This window comes from Branchiostoma lanceolatum, chromosome 11 (genome assembly GCF_035083965.1).
Source record: "Branchiostoma lanceolatum isolate klBraLanc5 chromosome 11, klBraLanc5.hap2, whole genome shotgun sequence".
Taxonomy (NCBI): domain Eukaryota; kingdom Metazoa; phylum Chordata; class Leptocardii; order Amphioxiformes; family Branchiostomatidae; genus Branchiostoma; species Branchiostoma lanceolatum.
In genome coordinates, this window is record NC_089732.1 from 12637135 (window position 1) to 12662111 (window position 24977).

Below are 24977 nucleotides of genomic sequence, written 5' to 3' on the forward strand. Positions count from 1 at the left end.
CACCTTTTCCAACGTGTCATACGCTTTATGCAGCAGAGCTCTCCAGAACCTGGCTGTCTGGTTGTTGGAGTTCTTGTCAAGGGACAAGGCAACCTGTCGAATGTACTGGAGAGTTTCCTCTAGTAAACTGGAGGGGGAAAAAGGTGTACAAACCCTGTATATAGCTTCATCAGGTTGGTTAAAGGCACCCAGAGCATTTTATGAGGCTTGAAAACTGGAAATATTCTAATTGCTGTGATCTTTATGAAATTGACATTTAATGCCACTGTTTACCACATTTGCATGCGGATTTCTTATCAAAAGTGCTCAAAAGCGGTACAAAAAAAGCTACATGGTGATCTTTTAGTTTCACGTGCCTAGTGTAAATAGACCGATACCATGCATGGCCCCGACCAACTCCGTCAAAACATAGAAATGTAAAATTAAAACATTAAGATGCAAATATTTGACGGACATGCAGTCGCTCTCTCATTGGTCGAACTGCTAATTGAGATGGACAGTCAGGATCAGTCTATTATAGCGCTTGGATTTTCTATCAGTTCTCACCACACAACGACATCGTACCTTTGCTCCTTTAATGTCAATATGTAATGGTATGGTGTCATTGAAACTTACTATGTGTAGGAATGACTAGAAACTGGAGGTTTTTTTATTCAAGTTTCAAACCTCATAAAATGGTCTGGTTAATAATATTGTTTTCTAAAAATGGAATTATAGCCCATGCATTTGCATTGATAGAAATAACATGCAAACAAACACCCTGCTATGCACCATACCTTTGGTACAGTCCTCTCATCCTGTCGCTAGCCTCCATCCCCAAGTCCACCAACTGTCCAACAAATGAGCTGTTGCCTAGCAACACCGGGAAGAAACTGAGCGCCAGAAACTTGAAGTTCCGCAGCTGGCGAGCCGTGTGGTTGGCCACATCAAATAGAGGCTCTGACTGTTTCTCCGATGACACTGGTTCGTGCCTCCGTGGTCTCTTGGCTGGGGTGGGTCCTTTTATTTGAATACAAGATTAGCAAATATCATATCTTATTCAATATATAACAAAGCCTCCAATCGACACTAAGATTGACAATTGACAAGCAACAAGCAAACAATCAAGTTCTGGTGGACATCAATATTAGTAGCAGGCCACACTCCAGGAATGGCGCAGGAGGCCCACTATCAGCCTAATGGAGATAGGTTTGGTTCCCTTGGTAAAAGTAGCTGTAAAGGGGCTTTTTTCTAGGATATGTTCAACTTGGTTTTTTAGAGTTGGATGTTACAGGTACGGGTTTCCACCTTCTTATTGTGTTGAAAAATCAGACTTTCATCGATGTTTGTGGTGTCTGTAGGCAGTAGAAGTTTGGTGCTTTTGTGTGATTATCAGGTACAGATGGAGGTCAAAGGTTAATTTTTGAAAACATGGCCGGATTCGTAGGGGTTGTGCCGATTAGAAAGTTGAAATTATGCTCTAGATTGAAACTTTAGAGGCCTTACACCCCTGCCAATGCATGTTTTTCATGGACTAAAACTCAGGTAGGTGACTTTTGACAGCCTCTTTCTTACATGATTACCATGTATTAGATAGAAATTCTTGATCTTGTGGCCTACAGGCTCATAAAGTCCGGTGTACTTAATTAAATAAGCAGCTTGAATCGTTACTTAAATGTTATATGCTATAAGCCTTTTAGTATCAGTCACATCACTTTGGCCAATCTTAATCACAACATTTTTAAAAATTGATATGCTGGCTAGATGTCAAGAATAAATTTAGTCCTGTTCATATCCTACAAACCTTTTCTCTCTTCCTTGTCCTCAGGAAGACTGGAGACGTACTTCAACAGCTGCACAAGACTGAGCACCTGGACATCAGGGGGGAAGTGGGAACAAAGCTCCACACAGAACTCTGCATCTGTGTCCAGCACCTGGAAGGGGGGGGGGGGCAAACAATGTCAGGTATATGTTGTAAAAAGTGTGAATACAGTTCAACACTGTGACAGAACAGCAGTGTCCAGCACCCATGAGGGGAGGGGGGCAAAAAGCTTTAAAATTAACGGTTTACCCCTTAATGATACAAAGAATCATCAAAGAGCACTTCAAATCTGCACAAAAAGATGGCGTTAATTCTTGGAAATCGATGAAGTCTATAAAACAAAATTTAAAGCATTTTTTGTATAACTGTAAAATGCATTTAAATCTGCAAAGATTTAAATTCACGGTAAGGAGAACATTGGTCATAATACTGTACAATGTATAGTATGTACATATGGCACTTAGTCAAGGGGGTAGGCAGGCAGAAGTCAGAACAGAAATTTTTGCAGTGTTTTGTGTTTAGGGTGAAGAGTTTACTGCAAATAAAACGACCACAAACTTAAATGCATCTGACAGCAGGTTCTAACTAACCTTGTCTTCTCCCTCTGACTGCTCTCCTCCTCCAGTCTTCCCCACCACTTTACTCTCGAACACGAGCGCTAACGTCGTCCACAGGTACTGACTCCCTCCGACTGTACGCACAAGATGGTGGAACACGGCCTGTCGGCGGTGCTCCGGTATGTGCGGGAGGGCGTCCACGAATACACGGATCACCATGGCAACGATGCTATCCAGCTTCTGGTTGGCTACGGTGAGAGATGGATTCCGTTCACTGGCCTTGAGTGAGGAAAGAAAGAAAGTTTAAATAGTATACACTAAAAGGACTATGTCTCATTTTTAAAGGATCAGAGATTTGGAAAGAATGGTATGTTGAAAAAAATATGCACATAACAGTCCGACAGTATCGGTGTTATCATAAAAACATTGTTTTTCTCATGTCAGTTTTCTAAATAACAAAATTTTTTTTAAAGTGTTTTGTAAAGCTTTGTTTCTCATGTGTATGACATTTCTGTGATTGCTTGGTACAGGTCGTATATTTTGCGGCACAAGCTGCCGCTACGCAACAACTGGTTTGTTTGTAGACCATTTTTTCAGACCAGTCCAGTAAGAAATGCCATATTTCTTTTTTACCTTTAATGCAGACAGTCTTGATGACGACCATTTTGGCATGTTGGGAAAGTCGTGAAAAGTGCCTTTTCCCAAGGACACAAGATCGGTGACACAGAGGATTTGAACCAGGCATCACTTGGTTCTGAGCCGAACACCCTTCCGTTACGCCACACGACCCCACGTTTTGTACCGGTACACGGTGATGAAAATAGTTCAAGTGAAGACACTTAGTGCTCAGAGCATATTGTTTATCTGACCTGAATGAGGGCAGGTATGACTGTGTCCACAGTTTTGGTGATGATCTGTAGACTGTAGGTGTCGTCTTGTCTCAGCACGTGGGCTCCCATGAAGGTAAAGATGGCCATGGCCTGGTGCAACACCTTATCCTGTGGTGGGGGAGGGGGGCAGTTATTAGACAACTACAACATACACGTACTAGTAGGGACACTGTGAAATGTGAAAGATTTTGAGGGGTGACGGAATAACAATTAAACGTTTTATTTATCATTTATACAATTTAGTTGACAAGCTTTTGCACTAAATATGCTTTCACTCCGAGAAAAGAAAATGCGCAAATTGTAAAGAAAGTGATCTCAAACCAGTTTAGCTCACTGAAGAGCTATTCTTCCACTGGTTGTGGCAGAGGAGACAGACGCTATGTACAGTATTTACAGGTTCATTGTACCAGGGAAATTCACCTAGCTCTCATTATGACAACTTAAATAAACAGTGGACCATACATGATGGCTTTAGGTCCCGTCCAAAGGACTGCAACACTTACACGCAGCATGCATGTTGGGGGAGCAACAACAGCCGGGATTCGAACTCCCAACCTCTTGGTCCTGAGGCGGAGTCGCTAACAACTGGACTACGTATATGCTACCTTCGACCAGATGTTGTAGGACCTGAATACTACAACTTCTTTTCAAGTCCCTTCTGTGACCAGCTATATTTAAGTCTCCTAGGAAATCATCGTCATCATCATCTTGAATACCCCCCAGATGACCCGCGAGGGGCAAAGTGGGGGGGGGGAGGGGGGGGGGAGGAGGTCCCGGGCAAAGGTGGGCAGGCCTCCAGCCTGGCACGGTACGACTGTACGTTGGGAGCCGTCACTACCAGGCAGAGCATTCCACTCGGGGATGGTGCGGGGGAAGAATGAATATTTGTATGTATTTGTTCTAACATTGATTGTTTGATATTTGAGAGGGGAGGGGGGCAGATTTTCCACATTACTTACAGGGAAGAGCCCAGCAGCTGTTCCAAGCAGCAGCAGCGCCTGGTTGTGGGTCTGTGGGCTGTCAGACAGCTGGATACACTGGACAACCAGCTCCGCATTAAACTGTTCCTCCGGAAGCACATCTAGAGGACACAAGACAGTAACATATGATAACAAATGTAGAATCAACTTTGTTGTCCCCATCAAAATACATTAATTTTATTCCATACTTTTATATAGTGTTAAGTACGTGTAGAATTATATTCAAAAAATAAAGTAAAGTAAATTAGATGCTTAGATAATACCAATACCAATTATGAGATGAAGAAAAATTGAATAGAGGCTTAGTTTAAATTTTACACTTTCAAATATAAGAGAATGGACTGGCATGTCACTAAGTGAAACATTCAAAAGGACAGAATACCAAGGAGGGTGGAGAAATCTGGTTGCCAGATATTCTGTGCTGCTTCAATTGTCAAACAGTTAGACTATGGGATAGAGGAGATGTTGCAAATACAGCAGCACAAGTACTGCCATGTATGTTTCTACTTTATCGTATACTTCACATTCATGGAAGTGTTTGACCTTGATTTAGTACAAAATTGTTGAAAGAAAATTCAATAACCTGGAGGTAAAGGCTTGTTGTCAGGTGAAAGACGCTCGCAGGTGTTCAGAAGACAGGTGAGAACCAGCTGTTTCAGGTACTCTACAGGTGTCTGTTCCTCCTCCTCTAGACACCTGAGTCAAGAAACACAAGATAAGTCTCAAAATACATATCAAAATTTCAGGTCTTTAATCACTAACCCCTGTTTTATCTTTGATTCATCAGCAACATTTTAATTGAATGCTTCTTCATTTTCATTTTGTGTCCTTGAGCAAAAACTTGTAAAAACACTGATTCCAACCTCCGAATCCGGCATTCAAATTTTTGACAGGGGCGCAACCGGCGCACTCAAATTGCATTCTTAATATTCTATGAAAGCCTGTGTGATAAAAGTAGAACCCTGTGTAATAACGAAAGTTATTGCCCGGTTCGCAGAACCCGTATCAAATGTTTTTGCAGCCCAGGTATGACATAACCAGTTGCGGTTACAACAAGGTCTGCAACAAGGTTTGGTGTTGCGGACAAGGTTTGGTGTTACGGACAAGGTTTGGTGTGACAATAAACTTACAATAAGCTTAGACAGGTCGACTACAAAACAATCATACATAAGATTTTAACCAGAATACAGAACCTTGAGAGAATTGCAAACAGAGGTGGTACGATGAGTTGCAGGTTCCGGACTTTCTTCTTGTTCTGCAGCATTTCCAGGATGACCGTAACACGCCGCCACGGTTCGCTGTCCGTCGCTGACCGCTGTGTCACCTTGGCCTGCAGAGTAGCTCTGAGCGGATACAAATTTAATGCACTTGTCAGTATAAACCCCAAGGAACAGTGTACAAATAAACGATGTACTTCTATGTCCATTTAAACGTTTGTTTGTATTGCATATCCGATAAAACGCCTCATGGCGTAACACACCAGGTTTGTATACCGAACAGTATAAGATGCATATCCATACAGATTTATTTGATCCACTCACACCAGGAAGGACCCTACTCTTTTCGATAAGTGTGCTTGAGGTGTGGCTCTCCTCAAACAGGTGACCTCCATTTAAAGTCCTGTCAGGTGAAACTGGGTACATAGCATCAGTTAGGGGTATCCTTCGGATAGGACTAAACGGGGTCCCTTGACTTGTCCTGTTGACATGGTCCTTTAACATGAATTTCCTCAATTCGATCACTCAGTCAATGAATTGAGGAAAGGGACCCCTTTTTTGTGTTGGAGTATTATGTTATGATAACTTAAAGTCACCTTCTGATCTTCTTGGCGCCTCTGACTGAGGTAGAAGGTGCAGACTGGGTGAACTTCTTCAGCTCTATGGCAACTTCTACAGCCTGGAGAGAAATCTGATGAAGACAATAGAAAATAGATAGACTATAAAACAGGCAACACAAACTTAGGCAAGCTCTACACTTGTTTTTGAAACTGTCATGCTAGACATTGTAGAAATGAAGCATCTAAGGCTGTAGTACACCTCTGTAGTAGACTTCACTTAATTATTTTTCTTTACACTCATTAAGCTACAGCATAGGAGAGGTACATGACATGTAGACTATCATGTCTAGCATGACAGATTAAACAAAAAATGGTAAAGCCTCAGCCTATTCGGAAGGAAAAATATTTGTTGAATTACTTTTATCTTTTCCAAGGGCTAAATTTTCATTTGTTGTTTTCAGCTTTCCTTCTTATAATAATTTACTCCCCTATAGTTTGGATTAATCCTAGGAAATACTAAACTAAACATTGTCTGGTACTTACCACTTTCAGAACATGGCTGATTTCTTTAGCAACGTGAGGGCTAGGGGCAACAACCTGGAGGTCAAACAGGGTAGACAACAGTGCCTGTCTCACGGCAGGGGAGGGCAGTGAGGAAAAGAACTCTTTTGTGATCTGAAAAAAAAGAGTCAGCCATCAATATGTGCATGTAACCAGGTATAATTACTCTTAACCTTCTCCATGCTGCCTAACACTGTAACCAATAGGGAATTGGGTGCCAAATGGCTACTTCAGTGTGCTAAAGGTTAAAATATAAGTTATGAGCTATCAAAAACATTGAACCATCATAACGTTATCTTCATTTCATTAACATAAAAAAATATATCAATTCAGAGTTTCAGATAAATAGCTGGTGAACTCAAATTTCTCAATGCTGTCTGAAACGTCTGACTGTTTGCAAAATCATCTGCTTGCTTCAAAGTTTTGGATAAGTCTTAGAATTGTTTTGACTAAATTAAGATAATAGATATCAATTCAAAGTCAAGGTGAACATAAAGAAATTTCTGGTTCAGTCACTGACAAAAGACAGTCTACAAAATTATGCAGTTGCTTTTAATTTTTACCCGTCATCTTGAATATCAACAGAGCAAAGCCGAACCTGTCTGAGAGCCATGGTCTGTGGTGACTCGTGACCATCACAGGGTTTACCACTGATCCCCATGGCCTTCTGGAGCAGCTGCAAAGCCTGATGGGAAGGCTGCAGCAGGGGTGTTGTGGGGACCTGGTATCTCACCAGGGTTTGATGTAAGATGGCGGCTTCTTCTGGTGTGAGACCATGTGGACACTTCTCCAGTAGGGCATCAAGCATGGGCAGCAGGGACGATAGAACACCCTGTCGACAAAAATACATCATGATACTAGAAAGGTAACATTTGCAAGCAAATACATAACTGTTAACATTTACATGGTCTAATCTAAGAAACTACTGCTCCGTTTATTCTTGTTTTGAATATGGTGACCAGCCCCTCCAGCTCTGTCTTGCCACTTGCTACATTATGTAATCCAACACCGCTTTACTACTAACCATCTGGTCCAGGTCATCGACCTTAATTGTTTGGAACGGAAGAGGAAGAAAAAAACGGAGCAAAGACAATATGTTCCCTTCCCTGATAAGTTTCTTATTCCTTTATGCCATTCATGTAAAAATAATTTCATCAGATTGAAAAGACTAGGTGTGATATCAGTGATAAGTAGCCAATGGCATCGGTTCTTCTCACCTGACTGTTCACAAGTTGCAGAGCTTCGAGTAAACCGACTTTCATGTGACGAGGGGTGGCCTCAGCAGTCACATGATCAAGAAGGCTGTCCAATGTGGCCTGGAGTACTGCCTGTTTAGCTTCAGCCTTTTGCTTGTGTTTTGTAGGAGATGCTTTGCTCACAGGCAGCTTTTGTTGTTCCAAGGGCTTGAAAAGGACCTGAAGAGCCTGGAAAGGAAGATCAGCATTAGATATTTTTTTTATTTTTTATTAAACAACATAAACAACAGATACAGACAGGATGGCAACGAACTCAAGTTAATAAAACTTATATTACGTGCCATCATACAAAACAGGAATATCTTAAACAGTAATATACTTATCTACACAATAACAACAGATCAATGAAAGCGTTCAATACATGTGTTGCAATATGATTCGTTTCCCAAGCGCAAACCTCCCTTCCCCCCGACTAAATATAACTGATAGGATGGGATGTACCAATTTCAATGTGAGAACCGCTTCGTAAGTATGATATATTCTTGAGTTAAACTCATTATGTTACAGTTTGAACTGGGGGAGCAAAGAGATGATCCGTAGATTAACAGGTGTTTAATAGCATTGTCCGAGAGTGACTTGATGTCGAAAATGTGTCCTATAATTTTGGAAAGTTGGTCAAGTAAAAGTAAACGCTGGTTAATCTGTAATGGGCAGTGAAGTAGGAAATGACAGATTGATTCGCATTGACACCCGCAGTAACATGCCGGGCTATCAACTAGCCCACGACTGAAGAGACTGTCATTCAAGCCGTGGGTGCCAATGCGAAATCGTGCCAAGAGTGAACAAGCATATCGGGGACCATAACTGAAATGACTAGGTTTGGAAGGTCGTACACATTTAAATAGGTACATCCGAAACTTAGAGTAGCTGTAACTTCGTATTCCATTAGATATTTAAACAAATCTTTAAGATGTCTTAAAATACATCTATCTAGTACTTTTGTCCAGATAGTAAGTGACTGTTTTGTTTTTGAAAAAAAACAGAGTCATGAATAATGTCCTAATTAAAGAACTTAAGTCAGCTTTCTGAGTCCTATTTAAACACAGGATCAACCTTATTTACAGATTGCATGATAGAGTCAAATCTAGTCACACGACCAATAATCACAACCCACATTAAAACAGTCCTGTCTATTTTTACATAGCTAACTCCACCCCACCCTGACCTGAGCAACAACCTCATCCTGTCTTCAGCTACCATTTTCCTCATCCCCTTAAGAATTATCTGAATCCAGGTTTGACTGTACTTAACGTGTAGCAGTAACTATTATAACATCTACTAAACATAATTCTACCAGGGTACATAATTCTGCCACCCTGAAAAGATACGTCCAAACAGATCTCCAACCCAACATTCCCCAGTATAATACACTTCTGTACATCTAAACTGTGCATACCTGGGGGGTGCTGCACTGCTGCGATCTCTCAAATCCCCTGTTTTTCAAAGTGGCAGATTTATGTAACCCGGCAGATTAATGCAGATAGGGAAGCACAGAAGCCATGCCTGTCCTTGGTGCTGAACACCATTTGCACACACACAGTTGATGATACAACTGCATGTATTTGACATACCTGTTTCAGGTGGTTGTTGTCTGCTACCAGTTCTTCCCTGGCATGGACCAGTCTCTTCACCAGGACATCTCCATACATGGAGCCATGTGATCGTGCTAACAGTGCCTCTAACACTGAGACGGCTGCTTCCCTTACAGCAGGGACTCTGTGCTGTAGTGTCACCAGGAGGGAGGGCAGAACTAGAGGGGGGAGGGGGGTAAAATCATGGGCTTGTTAATCTTACATTGTTTTTTGCTGTACAGTAAGGCTCTTACTTTATTTTTTTTTCCTGTCCCGTTGATTGTTTGCAAGCCAATGTTGTTAATTTTCGTCGTTAAATGCTTACGAAAATGCATTTTCATCAATTTTATGTCATGAAGTTAATATTTTTAGGACACATGGACAGAAACCTTTGTCCATCCCAACAAGCAAATTTCAGTCCTGGGATGGAAGGATGGGTTCTGGAGACAGTCCTGCTGTACAGTTAGACAAAGCTGTAAGCTTATACACAAGTACAGAAATTATACACTACACAATTAGAAACTACACATACATTTTGGATGATTTTAGCTTGTAAGATAATGGCACACAAGCATGCTTCTAAAAGCAAACAAGCATGCATGCTTTAATGCAATCATCTTGCTTGTCGCAGAAAATGTCATGTACAATGTAAGATTTTCCTGTCCATCATCTATTCATAAAGTGCAAATTTGATCTCTTTTTCACAGCCAACTATGTCCCTAAATAGAAAGAAAAACACCCAAAACTAATGCACAACTTATACAGTTTATCACAGAATTGGGTCAAATGGAAAGAAGCTAACTATGACAGCAGATATTATAGGAAAGCACTATAGTACCACTATTCTCCATGCCGAGCAGTTCAGCCACTGTCTTGTCCCCTGAGCTGGAGATGCACACAGCTGCCATGTGGAGCGCCCTGACCTGCACAAGGGCTCGGGCGTGGCTGGTGTTGTCATGGTGACACACCCACAACATGGACAGGAACCTGAATAATGTGGCTGTGTCTGGTAGGTGCACCTGGGGAAAATAGTTTGTGTTTAAACTCAAATTCGAGAAAAGAATAATCTCTGGCGCACTTTGTTTGTTTGTTTGTTTATTTCTATCTATCCAGGGGTAACATATCGCCTGCGATGGCGTTTTTCAATGTGCCCTGGGGGGCAATCCCTACATTCAAACTTAAATACATAAGATAACAAAAATAACACAAACTGTAATTGAATAATTGTACAAAGTAAAATTAACTAAATGCTTAGAAATACTAACTTATTACAACTGATTTCAAATAACAAAATGAATAAAACATAAATATAACATGATGTAACAAAGAAAAACAATGGAATAGCGTCAGAAAAGTTTGCATTGAAATGTGTGTTTCCTCCTGTGCATGACATAAATAAGATACAACACCGTGTATTCACATCACTCTTGGTCCCAGCCATTCTATATGTCTAACAACAACAGAGTGAGAACATAACAGTATCTGTGTTTGTATGGCAGATATAACCGCCCTTTAACGTAACATGGAAAGAGAAGTCTTTGAATTCACCTTGAGGAAGTTCTGCATGAGCTGTCTCCAGTGCTGTACATGGTGGTCAGCTGTTGTCCCGGAGGTGAAGGTCACCAGAAGGTCAAAAAGCTGTACCAGCAGGGATAGGTAGGACTTCTGGGAAGGATCAGCTGTCTGCTGGCTCCACCACTGCTGGGCTGCAGGGAACATGTAAGATAAGTAAGGGAGGGTGGCACACTGGCCATGCCTGTCCTTGGTGCTGAAAACCATCCACACACAAACAAACCTGTACTTATTGCTGAGCATAATTCAGACACAAACAGACCTGTCCTTGGTGCTTAACACAACCATAGCCAAAAAAAACTGTTCTTGGTGCTGAACACCATCCACAGAGACACAAAACTATCCTTGGTGCTGAACAACATCTACACACAAACCAGACCTGATTTTGATGCTGAACACCGTCCACATACAAACACACCTGTCCTTGGTGCTGAACACCATCCACACACAAACAAAACCATCCTTGGTGCTGAACACCCTTCAGACATAAACATGCCTGTCCTTGGTGCTGAACACCATCTCCACACAAACAGACCTGTCCTTGGTGCTGAACACCATCTTCTTCACACTAACTATACCTGTCCTTGGTGCTAAACACCATCTACACACAAACAAACCTGTCCTTGTTGCTGAACACCATCTTCTTCACATTACTTATACCTGTCCTTGGTGCTAAACACCATCTACATAAAACCTGTCCTTGTTGCTAAACGCTAACTACACAGTGTTAATCCTGCTTTAGAACAACACTCAAAATATATTTTACAATAATAGTACCTGTTATTGCCCTAACACATGACACAGATCACAAGTTAAGAAGACAGACTTCTGAAATTTTAACATAACTACTCACCTGTCAAGTCTGCAGGAACATGTAGGTTGACAATAATGTTGTTCAGCAGCCAGAGTAGAACAGGCACAAACTGTGGGCTGTCTGGTCCCAAGCCCTGGTGGCTCATCTTCTGGTAGTGAATCGACAGGTTCTGTGGCATGATGGCAACCTTTGTGTGGAGAAATTTCAGGTACTGCACATCCAGTGAACTCTGCAAGAGGGAGTAGTTTCACATTTCTATGTCTATGAAGGCTGGACATCCAAGTAAGAAGATACTCCTTACAAAAGTTACTCAAGCAACTGGATAAGTTTTGTCAACGGTCCAACGTTTCAGGCAGCATCCACTGTCTTTCTATAGTGATTGCTTAACATTGTCTTCAATATCTCAGCTACTTGTCTAGGTAGCAAAGAGTCAAGTGTCACATATCCAGTGAACATTGTCAGTAGATATAGTGCCAAATCTAGAATATTTTGCTGCAGTCTTACAGCAGGATATTTTTGTTATATTTTCACATACTGTAAATCACTTTAATAAAGCGGCAGAAAAATATAGGGGTTGGGGGAAAATGGAGTAGGTCACGGCACTTAATTTAACGGTGGGAACAAACATTACTGTCTCAGATATTAGTGATCAAATATTTGCGATGATGAAATTTTAGCTGTTGACTAGTGACCGTTAAGTCAGCTAAAATTAAGTTACAGTTAACAAATCAAGAATTACAGTACCTTTCCCCTCTGCATTGGCATGCTGCCCTCTGAGGACCCCACTTGGTGCAGCCTATTGAAGACCAAATCAAGTGCCTGCTGACACAAGGCCCCCTGGTCGCCCGGGTCTACCTGCCCGATCACATGTGCCAGGATGAAGCTAACTACCATGGGAAGATGCCCACATTTCTCTGCTGAAGATGTTGCTGCCTCATATAGCTTTTGAATCTAAAAAAAAAGAAGAACGGGTAGTCAAAAAATGATGCTCAGTCTTTTGAACTGTTCAAAAAACAAACAACCATATGATTGTATAATTATTGATTAAAAGGTTTGCACTTTTGTCTTCAAAGTTGGTAAATAAGAATTTTCGACAATCGATACTGACTCACACTTGGGCCAGTCCACTTTTCTCTTGTGTTTAATTAAAACTTAAAACTTTTCAACTTTAATAAAAGACAAGAGAAATTTACCATATCCTTCCTCATGTCTGGGTCCATGGCTGCCAGGTTCCCTGCAAGGTGACTAACCAAGCCCTGATTGGCTGTTGCCATGACAACATTGACATCACTACTCTGACTCAGATGGCTCCATGCTGAGGAAACAAGAAAGGTGCTACAAGTTAGTAAAGAGTACAAACTGTGTGGGGAGGAATGGCTAGAATCTGGACTGATGCCCACACATACATTTACCTTCATTTCTCTTCCCTTTCTTCTAAAATTCTGTGACAACTTTTAAGCCATATCTGACCAAAATAGATGAAACTTTATGATTTAGGGTTGGATAAGAGAATGGCAATGTTAGAATCGGTACAATGGCCTAGCTAGTGGGTAGAGTGTTCGCCTTGCACACGGTAGGTCGTGAGTTCAAACGCCGGCCGGGTTATACCAAAGACTCTAAAAATGGTACATACTGCTTTCTCTGCTTTGATAGCACTCAGCATTTGGGAAAGAGTATGGTAGTTAAACACACACCACTACCAGTAGACTAGCCCCCTGCTGTAGTGACTTGCACAAAGTTGTGCGGCCCGGGGATGCCGAAACGGAGATGGGCGCTGCCTTATGCACCGTCTGGTGCGGGGAGGACTTTAACTTTAACTTTAAATGTTAGAATCACTGCCAGTGTTGAAATGAGTTAGTTATCAACCTACATGTACTGTGGTGTCTACCTTGCTGAGCCCCTTTAAGCAGCGGATGCTCCTGACACAGGTACGACTTCGCTACTGTCGCCGCCGTTGTGACCTCCGCAGACTTGGCGTCGGGGACGACCACGAACAGGAGCGGCAAAACGGCGACTGCCACCTTGTCGTGAACGGTCGGGTTGTCCTGTAGGAGAGCCGCGCTGGTCAGGACTTCTGCTGCGGCTTCGCTGACATCGCTACGGTGGAGTAACGGAATCAAGGTGTCCTCTAGTCCCTCCTTAGGTAAGGTGGGCAGGTCCTATATACACACAGAGTTACATGATGTAGATAAATTATGTGTTTGAATATTGTAACTACTGTATAATAATACAATGCTAAACTTTCTTCCAACACTAAGGTATTCACGGATCAAATTTTCGACGACCACTGTCACCTTCTTCAGGATCAATAATGACCAATCACTGCCGAACGTAAACTCGCGAGAGTTACAGACACATGACTTTATTGACACATGTCATTATGGATATGTGACGTTAGCAATTGGTCAAACGTGCCAGGAAGTAGGCGACAGAAGAAGAAGGCGACAGTGGTCGTCGAAAATTTGATATGTGAATACCTTAGTGTTGGAAGAAAGTTTAGCATTGTATTATGATTACTGCCAACACAGATGAGCTTTCATTGTGACTACTGTATGTTTCATGCATTTAAATTTCGGATGGTTAAATTTTCGCAGTTTAATTTCACGGTAACCTCTTAATTGCAAGTTTATAACAACAGCAAAAATTCTTGATTTGTCTTGTGCCTGCCTATTTGTACCACATTTTTTAACCGTAAACACAAAACCACACTTAACACTCTGTGACCATAAAATGCATTTTACTGTATCAGTAAATTTTGAGACAGTATTGCACTCACCAAAGATAACAACAAGACCCATCACTGTGCAAAAATTTAAAAAAAGGGTGGCAATTAAAAATTATTGCACCACGTAAGTAGGTCATCTGTCATCGACCTGCGTGCTGGAATGCCAGACCTTACTAACAAGGTCTAGAGTGACAGGCGGGTCCACAGACGGATTCCTGTCAAATTCTGGGAATTCTTGCCGGAATGCCAGACCTTACTAACAAGGTATAGAGTGACAGGCGGTGTCCACGGACGGATTCCTGTCAAATTCTGGGAATACTTGTGAAATGGGCCTAAAATATACTATTTAGCTCGCTAATAACAGAATGACAGTTATGCTTCAGAATTAGCCTTGAGCACAGAGCTTACGAGTGCATATTTCTTTGATATACCAATAATATACATGTCACTTTGAATACTGTGATGTTACACAATATTCTCCATACAATCTCTGTAGAAGACATACCTTAAGAACCCCTAGTGCTGTCATCACCACATCATCATCATCATCTCCCAGTCTTTGGACCAGAGCGTCCCTCACAAAGTTCAGATCAGTTTCTCCCTGCAATAGAGTTTCAATAAACATGATATTTGTTATCACCATGTGGGTGGTTGCATGTATCTTTTTCTACCAACATTTTTAAAACAAATCAGTGTAAAGTTATTCCAACTACTTTTCTAATTCATTTGCACAGAATCTGTGGCCAAAATCTTTGCTGACTTGTCTAAGATTCATGGACCAAGGGCAGGTCTGTTTGTATGTGAGTGGTGTTCAGCACCAAGGACAGGTTTGTTTGAATATACATGGTGTTTAGCACCAAGGACAGGTCTGTTTGTATGTGCGGTCAAATAGCTGAGTGGCTAAGCTAGATGACACAAGATCAAGAGGTCGTGGGTTTGATTCCTGGCTAGATGTTGTGTCCTTGGAAAAGGCATTTTATACGACTTTCCTCACTCCATCTAGGTGCAAAAATGGGTAGCTGACTTTGGTTGGGGAGGTAAAAGGCAGAAAGGTGGAAGGAGAGGGGTTGGGCTCCGCCTTCCGATACTGTGACCTAGATGCTGTAGATAACAATCTACTGCCACTACAGCCCCAAAAAGGCCATGGGACTACCTTCCACCCTACATGTACATATAGTATATTTGGTTGTACATTTGGTTGGGGAGGTAAAAGGTAGTGGAAGGAGAGGGGTTGGGCTCCGCCTTCCAATGCTGTGACCTAGACGCTGTAGATAACAACCTACTGCCACTACAGCCCCAAAAAGGCTATGGGACTATACCTACCACCCTGCATGTACCTTATACTATAGTATGGTATATCATTACATTCAATACAATCAATGTTGATTTTGAGCATCCTGTTACCTTAGACTGTACTTCTACTAGACTGTATGTAACCTTACTGGTTATCAACAATAATGACTACCTGTTGAGTTTCCCAGGCCTTTGGAAGGTATTTGACAGCATTTTTGCGTACAGTACAATTCGGATGGTTAAGTGACAACACAAGGGAAGTCTGTGCTTCGGGGACCAGCTGGTGTTTTAACCCTCCAAGCGACAGGCTAACAAACTCCTGCACATGCTCAGCATCATGGGAAGTCTCCTCTGAACTCTGACCCATGTGGATCTGTAGGATGGTATCCATGGCAACAGGGTATCTCCTGTCAATCAATTTGACAATGGGCCCCACTCTCTCATTTAAAGACTGCACTGCCGATGGTGACTTTCCCGCCATCTGACTTCTCACTGTAAGGTAGTCCTGGAACAGGTTTCTGAAAAAGACATCATCCAGAAAAAAAATCATTATAATACCGAAACAGAAATATACATTTCTTAGCAACCCAACATACTTAATTCTCAATGTACAAATTGTACATACACATTGCTCAAAATCTGAATTTAGAAACGGTGGAAAATTTTTTGTTGCACCAAGAACATGGTTTCACTATACTTTCAGAGTGAAATAAAAGAGTTGACAAGCCAATAACATTATATTTCACATCTAAAAAGTGATATTCCTATAGCTCAACTTATAGTTATATGTACAGCCTAAACTGAGCTCCTGGTTCCAATTTGGTGGTAACTGGGAGATCCTGGTTCAATCCTGGGTCAGGAAATCTCTGTTTGGGCTGCAACCATTTTTTGAAAGGAACGTAAATGGGGGTCCTGTATTTGCGGAGGTACCTCGAGCACGTTAAAGGGGATGGGCTAGCGACCCCTCTCTTAAAAAAACATACCCTGCTTCTCAAAAGGCAAGGAAACCTGCTGGCCTATGTACCACTAGGCACTACAAGGTGAACAAACTACAACAAAAAGGAGTTTGGGAACGTAACAAGGACTACAAAACTTACTTGGCCACCAGTGTCTGCAGTGATTCTGTCAGCTCCACATCTAACAGCAGGTTCTCCAGAAGACCACAGTAGCTGACAGGACCGGCGGTACCATCCTCACCCTCACTACTGGTACCTGTGGTGGTGGCGGCTGGGGACGGAGGGACTCATTAATTCTTCATAGATAAATCATGTATCATAAGCTCCATCTGTCCGCATTTACAGCTGTCTTAAAACCTTTAGTACACTGAAGTTGCCATTACTTGGCTCCCGATTCCCTAGTTACAGAGTTAGGCAACAGGGAGAATGTTAAGAAGTGAGAAGGAGTTGAACCTGAACATTACGTATGATTATGATACCACATTTCTTAAATCACTGTAGCTACAGTAGAAATGATTTGCAGGAGATGCGCACTTAGTACTTTGTTAGGTGACTCACTGAAACAGAGGTACACTATTAGCAATCTGTAAAAAGAATGCCAACCTAATCTAACCCATCTATTATTAGTAACTGAAGCATTGAAGTTAATTTGATCCATTTGCTTACATGCTTAACAAGGTTTGATTGAAACATGGAAATCTATTGTTAAACCATTGTACAACAGGTAACAAACCTGTGTCGTTGACTGCAGCCTTGACCAGCTGAGGTAGGAACACAGTCAGCAGTCCTGTGATGTTGTGAGCGGTGCCTAGTCTGGCTAGGGTCTGCACCAGGCCTGGCACTCTACACAACTGCTTGAAGGACCTGTGAAAAACAGAATCTACAGAGTTACAAACAGTATTACATATATGTACTTAAAAAACTTCAGAACATCCATAGGCTACCATGGACCCAATGTCTGGAACAGTCTACCGCCAGACACAGTGACACGCACGGCCCCAACACTGGCTTCCTTCAAGAGACTCTTAATGTGACACAAAAGACTAAAAACAAACGGACGGTAACCATAAACTTTAAATATTCCAAGTGTAGAAATTGTAACTTATCCCCACCTCTTGGGCAGCTTGTCGACCCGCTGTTTGTGACACAGCACAGCCAGACAGGTGACAGCCTCGACCGACAGCTGTGGGCTGATGTGCTGTAAAAATACACAACGTAGAAAACATGCATTATATTGACGTCTAAACTCTTTGTCGGGATTTGTAGGGAGTTTGTAGGGATTTAATTTTGCAGTAGGGTGAAAATGGAGTGTTCACAGTGTTTTTAAGGTTTTGTCTTCCAAGTTATCCTTTCATGATTATCACGAGGATAAGCTATTGACCAGGTATACATAAATTATGTACATAATCATTACCGTACCAAGATAAGCTCAAATCCTTTTTTATTTGTAATAAAATTGATGTAACAAAGACAACAAACTTTTCCAACCTGTATAGAATCTTTTCAGACACTAAGCTCAAATAATGATATATAATAATTTCAGTCACGAACATTTTTTGAAACCGAAACCTGTTCACTGACCTTGGAAACGCCCTTGACAAACATCTGCACCAGGAGACCCTGCATGGTAATCTTATTAGCCAGCTGTCCAATGATCAGATACGAGGCAGCCTTGTAGTCCAGAATAGACCGAGACTTCAGGCCCTTTAGGATGTAAGGCAGCAGTTTGGTCACCATGTTCTCTTTGATGACTTCCGTGACCTCGAGTGCGCCCAGAATGGTGGTGGCGTAGAAACTGATGAGGGCACGCATGGGGGAGGGCGCAGAGGAGTCCAGGGAGGAGTGAACCTGGATGGAACAGCCAAAGAAACATTTGTGATAATGACAAGGAAAGAGTTTAGCTCTTACATAGTAGATGGAAAATGACGTAGTGACGTTATGAAGAAAAGACAAGTTTAACATCTCAGCTGTAAGAAGTTAATAATTACCTTAGCCAAGAAGATGATGTTTAAGATGCCATCTGTGTGTGTGTGTGTGTGTGTGTGTGTGTGTGTGCCTATGCGTGTGTGTGTGTGTGTGTGTGTGTGCGTGCATGCGGACAACATATTCACTCAAAAAGCTGTGGATGGCTCCTTATGACATTTGGTAGGTGGGTAAGGGTAGGGAAAATGAAGGTCAAGTTAAATAATGGGCCTCCTAGCAGCTTTCTAAGGTACTGTAGCGGAACTTTCAGGTTTGATATCCCGTGTTTTGGATATGCTATCGTGTTGATTTTTTAGTGGTAGATAGCTCTGTTTGTTGTTACATGTGCTTTGCCTTTAATTTAAACAAATAACAGTATGTGATGTACAATATAATTACCTTGACTGCCTTCTGCACCATTTCACAGATGAAGGTGAGGAAGCCCAGGTCGGCTGCACAGTGGTTAATAACAGTGGACCGTGCCAGGGGGGTGCCGGGTTTCTGTGGACACAAAGTTAGAAATCTTTTCATTTAGCTGTGTTAGTGGTTGGCTGCCTGAAAATAAAACTTTCATGTCAGGTTAGCGACAACCGCCGGATTCAAATTCCCAACCTCTTGGGACAGATCCAAAGTCGCTAATCATTGGACTGAGCACCATACTTTTTTAACGATTATATTTTGAAGTGTGAAACAAATTATAGTTGAAAATAAGATAAAAGACTAATTATTTCCCACAAACCTGGATAGCTGCCATCCAGTTCCAGCGGTTGGTTGACTGGTCGATCTTTAAGAGCTGCACGACTCGTACAAACATCTTAGTCTGGTGATAGGGCAGCACGCAGGCCACCAGGGCATCTGTGTTAAATCGATGGATGTGGAACCTGTATGGGGAGGGGGGCAAGAAAGTAGGCTATTTAGCAGGAAGAGAACTTGATTTTGAGTGCAAGTTATTGCCTCACTAAAAGATGCTCCTTTTGACAATACCTAATCTACTCAACATGCACCATTGCTAAAATCAACCTTCAAACATTATCAGTTATCGGAACTGTCATTCTTGTCAAGAATCCTAGCCCAAATTACACAGCTAGCTTAGGAAGTTTTGTAATATTATTACACCTGTACTTCTAGTAGTAGCTATACATGTAGTACTAGATAATTGCAATGCTATCTCACATTCAGCAGTAACACATTTCGTGCAGCCATTGCAGTAAAATACATAATTTGAAAAGCATCATCCAACAAAAAATCACACAATATGTCCACAAACTGAAATAGCCTGATGCCTACTTGGATCCCCAATTGAAATGAACAGTTACTAAGTTATTGACATACAAAATATCATAACACATGTGCATCAATAAGACTAAAAGGCAAGCAATAAGATAAGATATACAGTATATACAGTGAACATCAGACCTGTTAATAAGCCACTCCATCGCCTTCTGGGCTGGTCTCAGTAGGAAGTATGGGGAGACACACGTCAGGAAGCGAGAAATGTTCTCGTCCAGTCGGGTGTTGACCTCCTTCGTCTGAACGACACGCTCCAAGTTTTTGGAGGACTGACTGAACAGGTTGCTGTGGAAGTCTGAAAACACTGGGTCGATGTTGGCCAACTCATCTAAACCATTCACTCCTGTAGGGAAAAGGAAAAAGTTCAATTTTTCAGCACAACAAAAATTTTGGTTACTGAAGTGAAGACATTGTCCCATATATCTACACATTGTTTTACATAGAAGTTGATAGAACACTCTCCAGTTTAGTGCTAATATCTTTAATTTCAAAAGAATTCAACTTTATTCAAACTGACAATTTTTTACATACAATTGACAGGCATGATGTACAGTTGTGAATTATAGCTTTTATGAATATTCATTTTTTTCCCTGCAGATGGAAACAAAACCAGTCTGAGCATTGTTATACAAATCCAGACGATAGTAATAAAAACTATTTAGTTATGGTTCTATCAGGTTTAAGTGCATTTTCAACAAAGTCCCATCACTAACCCAGTGCGTAGAAGGTGTCCCTGTCTAGGTTAGCAGCCTCCTTAGGATCAAAGAGCAGCGAGGCACGTTCACGGTCCTTGTCCGGTACGGCGAGTTCCGACTGCGGAAGGGCTAGACGCTGCAGCTGGGTCGCGAGGGACGTCATCGTGGTGAGTCTACAGAGGAAGTGATGAACATACTGTCAACATCATCCTAGCCTATCTCTGGCCAATCAATTAAGGTAAACTAAGTATTGAAATGTTTGCAATGGTTTAAATAAAATTAATGTTTTGAGGTTTTCAAAACCATGAGGAGAATGCTTGTTATATCTTTTGTTTGCCTACTAGTACCCCATTATTACAAAGTAAACACTGTATTTTCTGTTTACCGTGAAATTAAATGCATTTAACAGTATCCTACATGTGCTATTAAAACTGGTTGTTAAGGTTTATATGATTATATATATATGAAGTATGATTATGAACAGAGGTTAGATTTTTAGACTTCAGGTAAAACTGTTTCAAAATTTTGAAAAATCAATCACGATCCCACCCTGTTTTTCTTCTAACCTTCACATATGCAAATGTGCCAATTAGATATTTGGCAAGATCACAGTAGCAGCAATCTCCAAGCAGATGTCCGTTAGGACCTGGCAGGGGTGGGTACCAGTACCGTGTACCGGTACAAGACAGGTATTTCTTAATGGACCGGTCCAAAAAAACCGGTCCGTAAAAAATCAGTGGACCGGCCTATGGACCGATTAGAAAATTAATAGTACAAGGCTACCAGCAGGCGGCCACATAAGTGGTCTAAGAAAATACAGCAGATTTAACAAGTCGTTTTCGAAGACGTTAGCTGTGAATCATATCTAGAAACACTTAAAGGCTGAGTAAACAGACGGCGAGTAGAGTATAGTTATAATTTTGAGACAAAGTGCAAACCTAAGAAACTATATCGTTCCAGACATGACGTTTGGAGACTTTTACGTGTGTCTCACTCTCCAAGATATGATGTACTGGGACACTGCTATAATCAGGTACAGGTATAGGTCCGGACCTGGACCTGACCCTCTGGACCTGGACCTGAATTCTATGTACTGGTACCCAGCCCTAGGACCTGGCTAAGTCTCGAATTATGTTTTACGTGTTGTTTTGCAGCATCTAATACGTCTTCATAGTATTGTACCCTTAACAAGATTCCCTCGAAGGGGGTTAAGAGCAAAAAGTGCACTTTTCAGCAAAAATGCTGCTAAAAAACACGCGACACTATGCCCCACGCGGGGTTTTGTCTAGTATCACGACAAGACAAGACGACAAGGCGCGCTTAGAGAAGACACTCAGCGAGATCCTTACATCTGCTTGGAGTTTACGTCTCCGGACATGTCCCGCTATGATCATCAAGGATTTATTCCTTAAAGAAAGAATAACTTCTCATCAGACTTACACAAGAAAGATCTTATAGGTTTCTTGTAAGACGTTACACATACCTGTGGACTTACACCTCCCAGAAGATGAAGAAAAACAGCGATCTTCAGGTGTTTAAACACTGCTGTCCCACGTGTGGCAATAGACCGGAAATGCAGTATATCACTTCCGGTTTGGATTACTACATTTGATTCAAAGGCGAATTGGTTAAACAAAAACTCAGAACGACTATGAGATTTCAAGAATGCATAATATTTTATGACTAACCTTAATTAGAATCTTTTGTTTTCTTACGTACATCTGATCAAAACAGCCATTTTATTATTTCAAAAGAATTTTCCTATTTTTCGACTGTCCCCTTAACGCACAATGGTATCTTCCCAATAATCAAAATGGCCGACCTTTGTCACAAATGCGGCGCGAGTTATTTGCCTTTCTCAAATTATTGAGATTTCAGCCTCCTTGTTTGATAAAGAGCGGCAAAGCGGCGTATTTTAGGTGGGGACTACATTTCTGCGTGGAATAACAAGGTCTGTGAGGCAGTTTTTTTTTGTATATAATAATCTTTACATGATTTTTCAGGTATCGAATTTTAGTGGGACGTCCCACTTACATATTTTATCGGCCGACCCCCTCTCAAACCAATTTTTCTGTAACGTTCCATGTGTTTATGTTGGGTTTGATTTTAGCCTCTACCGGGGCATCCTCCTACGGGCGTATGAATCGTAGAATTCGGCAGAAAAAGAACTAATTAGCCAGTAGAGTCAGTCCATGGTGAAGATCACATTTCACCCGTGTAGGAACCTGCAAGTGAAACCCTCGCAAAAATTTCTCCCTATAGCCGGCTTAGTTAGTCTGGTAGAGACCAGGGTTTGATAACCTGTGGTTTGTTTCTTCTCCAGTATGGCTGAGGTACCAAACGGCCCTCCTCTCACGACAGCACGCGTGCCTGTTGTTGAGCTGTTCCAACCAGGGAAAGTCGTTCACGTGTGCGCGCCCATGGTACGATACTCAAAGTTACCGTTCCGCGCTCTGGTGCGACGCTACAACTGCGACCTCGCCTTCACGCCCATGATCATCGCCGAATCCTTCGTCAAGTCTCTGAAAGCGCGAGACAGCGAGTTCACCACAAACTCCTCAGATAGACCGCTGGTGGTACAGTTCGCAGCAAGAGACGCTGTGACATTGGCCGACGCTTCAGAGATCGTTGCGCCGTATTCAGACGGTATAGACCTAAACTGTGGTTGTCCACAGCGGTGGGCTATGGCGGAAGGGTACGGGTCATGTCTTCTCAAAAAACCGGAGCTCATCTCTGACATGGTCCGCCAGGCTAGAGCAAGAGTTTCTGATGAAAACTTCTCGGTTTCCGTAAAAATCAGGCTCCACAAAGACTTGAGAGAAACAGTAGATCTGTGCCAGAAGGCAGAGCATGCTGGTGTGTCTTGGATAGCTGTTCATGGTAGAACTCCCTCTCAGAGAGGAGAACCCGTCAACACTGACGCTATCACACTCATTAAACAGAGCCTGAGCATCCCTGTCATTGCAAACGGTGACATTAAAAACTTAGAGGATGTCAAGCATATACACACATCGACGGGGATCGACGGGGTGATGGCAGCACGCGGTATACTACAGAATCCGGGAATGTACGCCGGTTATGACCAGACTCCACTACAGTGCGTACAAGATTGGGTGGACCTCTCCATAAAGTTGGGTACTCACTTCACATGTTTCCATCACCACCTGATGTACATGTTTGAACGAGTCACTCCAAAGTCTGAGAAAAGGGTCTTCAATGCACTGACTAGTACAGCAGCAGTGTTAGACTATCTACAAGAGCATTATGGGGTTTCCTACAATCCTGATAGTACAGTAAATAATGAGACTCCCCCCACACAAAATGGTTATGCTGAATCGATCGCAGACATTTCTACCGATCCGGTTGAATAGCTCAGTTCTAAGAACATGTGGTAATCTTGTTTCAAAGTGGTTCTTATACTAAGTTAAAGAACAGTATATTGCCCTATTCTACTCCTAAATATGTGTAAGAGGATGTTATGTCTATTGTTTGACCCTGTGATTGTGTTATCTGTACATTGCCATACATTGTCACCATTGCAATTGTTGTGCAAATAAGATCATTCATTCATTCATTCATTCATTTATAAAATCATTCATTATCATGTCATGTTATTATATGTATGTAATTCTCTGATACATGTAGTTATGTTGCTACTTATTACAAATGTACACATGGGTTGCTCACAATTAATGAGACAATAGATATGAAAACAACCAAACATTAACATTATTTCTTCTCTAAGAAGTTATGCTGCTAAAGCTTAGCCGCTTTACGTTTGATTTATATTTGTTTACTTTGAACTTTCCAAACTTTACTGCATGTGTAATGTCGTTTGGACATGTTATCTTGAAATTTTCCCATACTTTAAAATGTCTTTTTCTCTCTTTTGTTTTCTGACATGAAATAAAACACACTTTAAAGAATGTTTGTCTTCTTTACTTTCTGTTAGTAAATCATTTACAGATGACTCAGAAATACTGTGTAATAATACTAACAGCCTCCAGTTCAATTTAGGAATTCCACTTTAATTGAGGACTGACCGCCCATAGCTCAGCAACCTTACATCTAGATGGGCTAATATCGTAAACTATAGGTAAAAATGATGTAAGAAATACGTAACAGCCATCTATGACTAGCCTGGAGTCCAGCCTTATTAGCTTCCGTCCGCTACCCAAACTCCGCTCCTCGCCAATAATTGGAGCTTGGGTAGCGGACGGAAGCTAATAAGGCTGGACTTCAGGCTTATCTATGACACCCTGGGGATTGGCCAATTC

At 41.7% G+C, this 24977-nt stretch overlaps 2 protein-coding genes across 3 annotated transcripts in view; one reads left to right on the forward strand and one right to left on the reverse strand.

Annotated features, from left to right (window-relative positions):
- The window catches only part of LOC136444263 (HEAT repeat-containing protein 1-like), a 36693-nt gene extending 15824 nt beyond the window's left edge, over window positions 1-20869 (reverse strand). Inside the window, exons 1-29 of the mRNA XM_066441778.1 lie at window positions 20719-20869; window positions 20132-20348; window positions 19455-19596; window positions 19115-19216; window positions 18335-18601; window positions 17866-17951; window positions 17487-17617; window positions 16895-17024; window positions 15970-16315; window positions 15010-15105; window positions 13650-13938; window positions 12973-13094; window positions 12524-12730; window positions 11819-12008; window positions 10942-11099; window positions 10232-10412; window positions 9394-9572; window positions 7784-7990; window positions 7165-7398; window positions 6549-6680; window positions 6042-6136; window positions 5422-5571; window positions 4812-4924; window positions 4208-4329; window positions 3228-3356; window positions 2392-2637; window positions 1784-1913; window positions 777-999; window positions 4-127 (exon numbers count right to left, since the gene is read on the reverse strand). Of these exons, the coding sequence (XP_066297875.1) occupies window positions 4-127; window positions 777-999; window positions 1784-1913; window positions 2392-2637; window positions 3228-3356; window positions 4208-4329; window positions 4812-4924; window positions 5422-5571; window positions 6042-6136; window positions 6549-6680; window positions 7165-7398; window positions 7784-7990; window positions 9394-9572; window positions 10232-10412; window positions 10942-11099; window positions 11819-12008; window positions 12524-12730; window positions 12973-13094; window positions 13650-13938; window positions 15010-15105; window positions 15970-16315; window positions 16895-17024; window positions 17487-17617; window positions 17866-17951; window positions 18335-18601; window positions 19115-19216; window positions 19455-19596; window positions 20132-20348; window positions 20719-20863 (4893 nt within the window). The 5' untranslated portion in view covers window positions 20864-20869. The remainder of the gene's footprint in view (window positions 1-3; window positions 128-776; window positions 1000-1783; window positions 1914-2391; window positions 2638-3227; window positions 3357-4207; window positions 4330-4811; window positions 4925-5421; window positions 5572-6041; window positions 6137-6548; window positions 6681-7164; window positions 7399-7783; window positions 7991-9393; window positions 9573-10231; window positions 10413-10941; window positions 11100-11818; window positions 12009-12523; window positions 12731-12972; window positions 13095-13649; window positions 13939-15009; window positions 15106-15969; window positions 16316-16894; window positions 17025-17486; window positions 17618-17865; window positions 17952-18334; window positions 18602-19114; window positions 19217-19454; window positions 19597-20131; window positions 20349-20718) is intronic.
- Window positions 20870-22504: 1635 nt separating this feature from the next.
- LOC136444889 (tRNA-dihydrouridine(20a/20b) synthase [NAD(P)+]-like) lies at window positions 22505-24626 on the forward strand. 2 transcript variants are annotated; one of them, XM_066442645.1, is made up of 2 exons: window positions 22505-22619; window positions 23024-24626. In XM_066442645.1, the coding sequence occupies exons 1-2, from the start codon at window positions 22534-22536 to the stop codon at window positions 24069-24071; spliced, it is 1134 nt and encodes a 377-aa protein (XP_066298742.1). In that variant the 5' UTR covers window positions 22505-22533; the 3' UTR covers window positions 24072-24626. The 2 variants fall into 2 exon arrangements, with proteins under 2 accessions (XP_066298742.1, XP_066298743.1); XM_066442646.1 differs by having other exon boundaries at window positions 22509-22651.
- Window positions 24627-24977: the final 351 nt, after the last annotated feature.

Excerpts from the sequence above, each read along its gene's own strand:
- LOC136444889 (XM_066442645.1), top strand. The coding sequence starts at position 22,534 with ATGCGGCGCGAGTTATTTGCCTTTCTCAAATTATTGAGATTTCAGCCT. Across the intron at positions 22,620-23,023 it reads GGCAAAGCGGCGTATTTTAG|TATGGCTGAGGTACCAAACG; the intron begins GTGGGGACTACA and ends TTTCTTCTCCAG.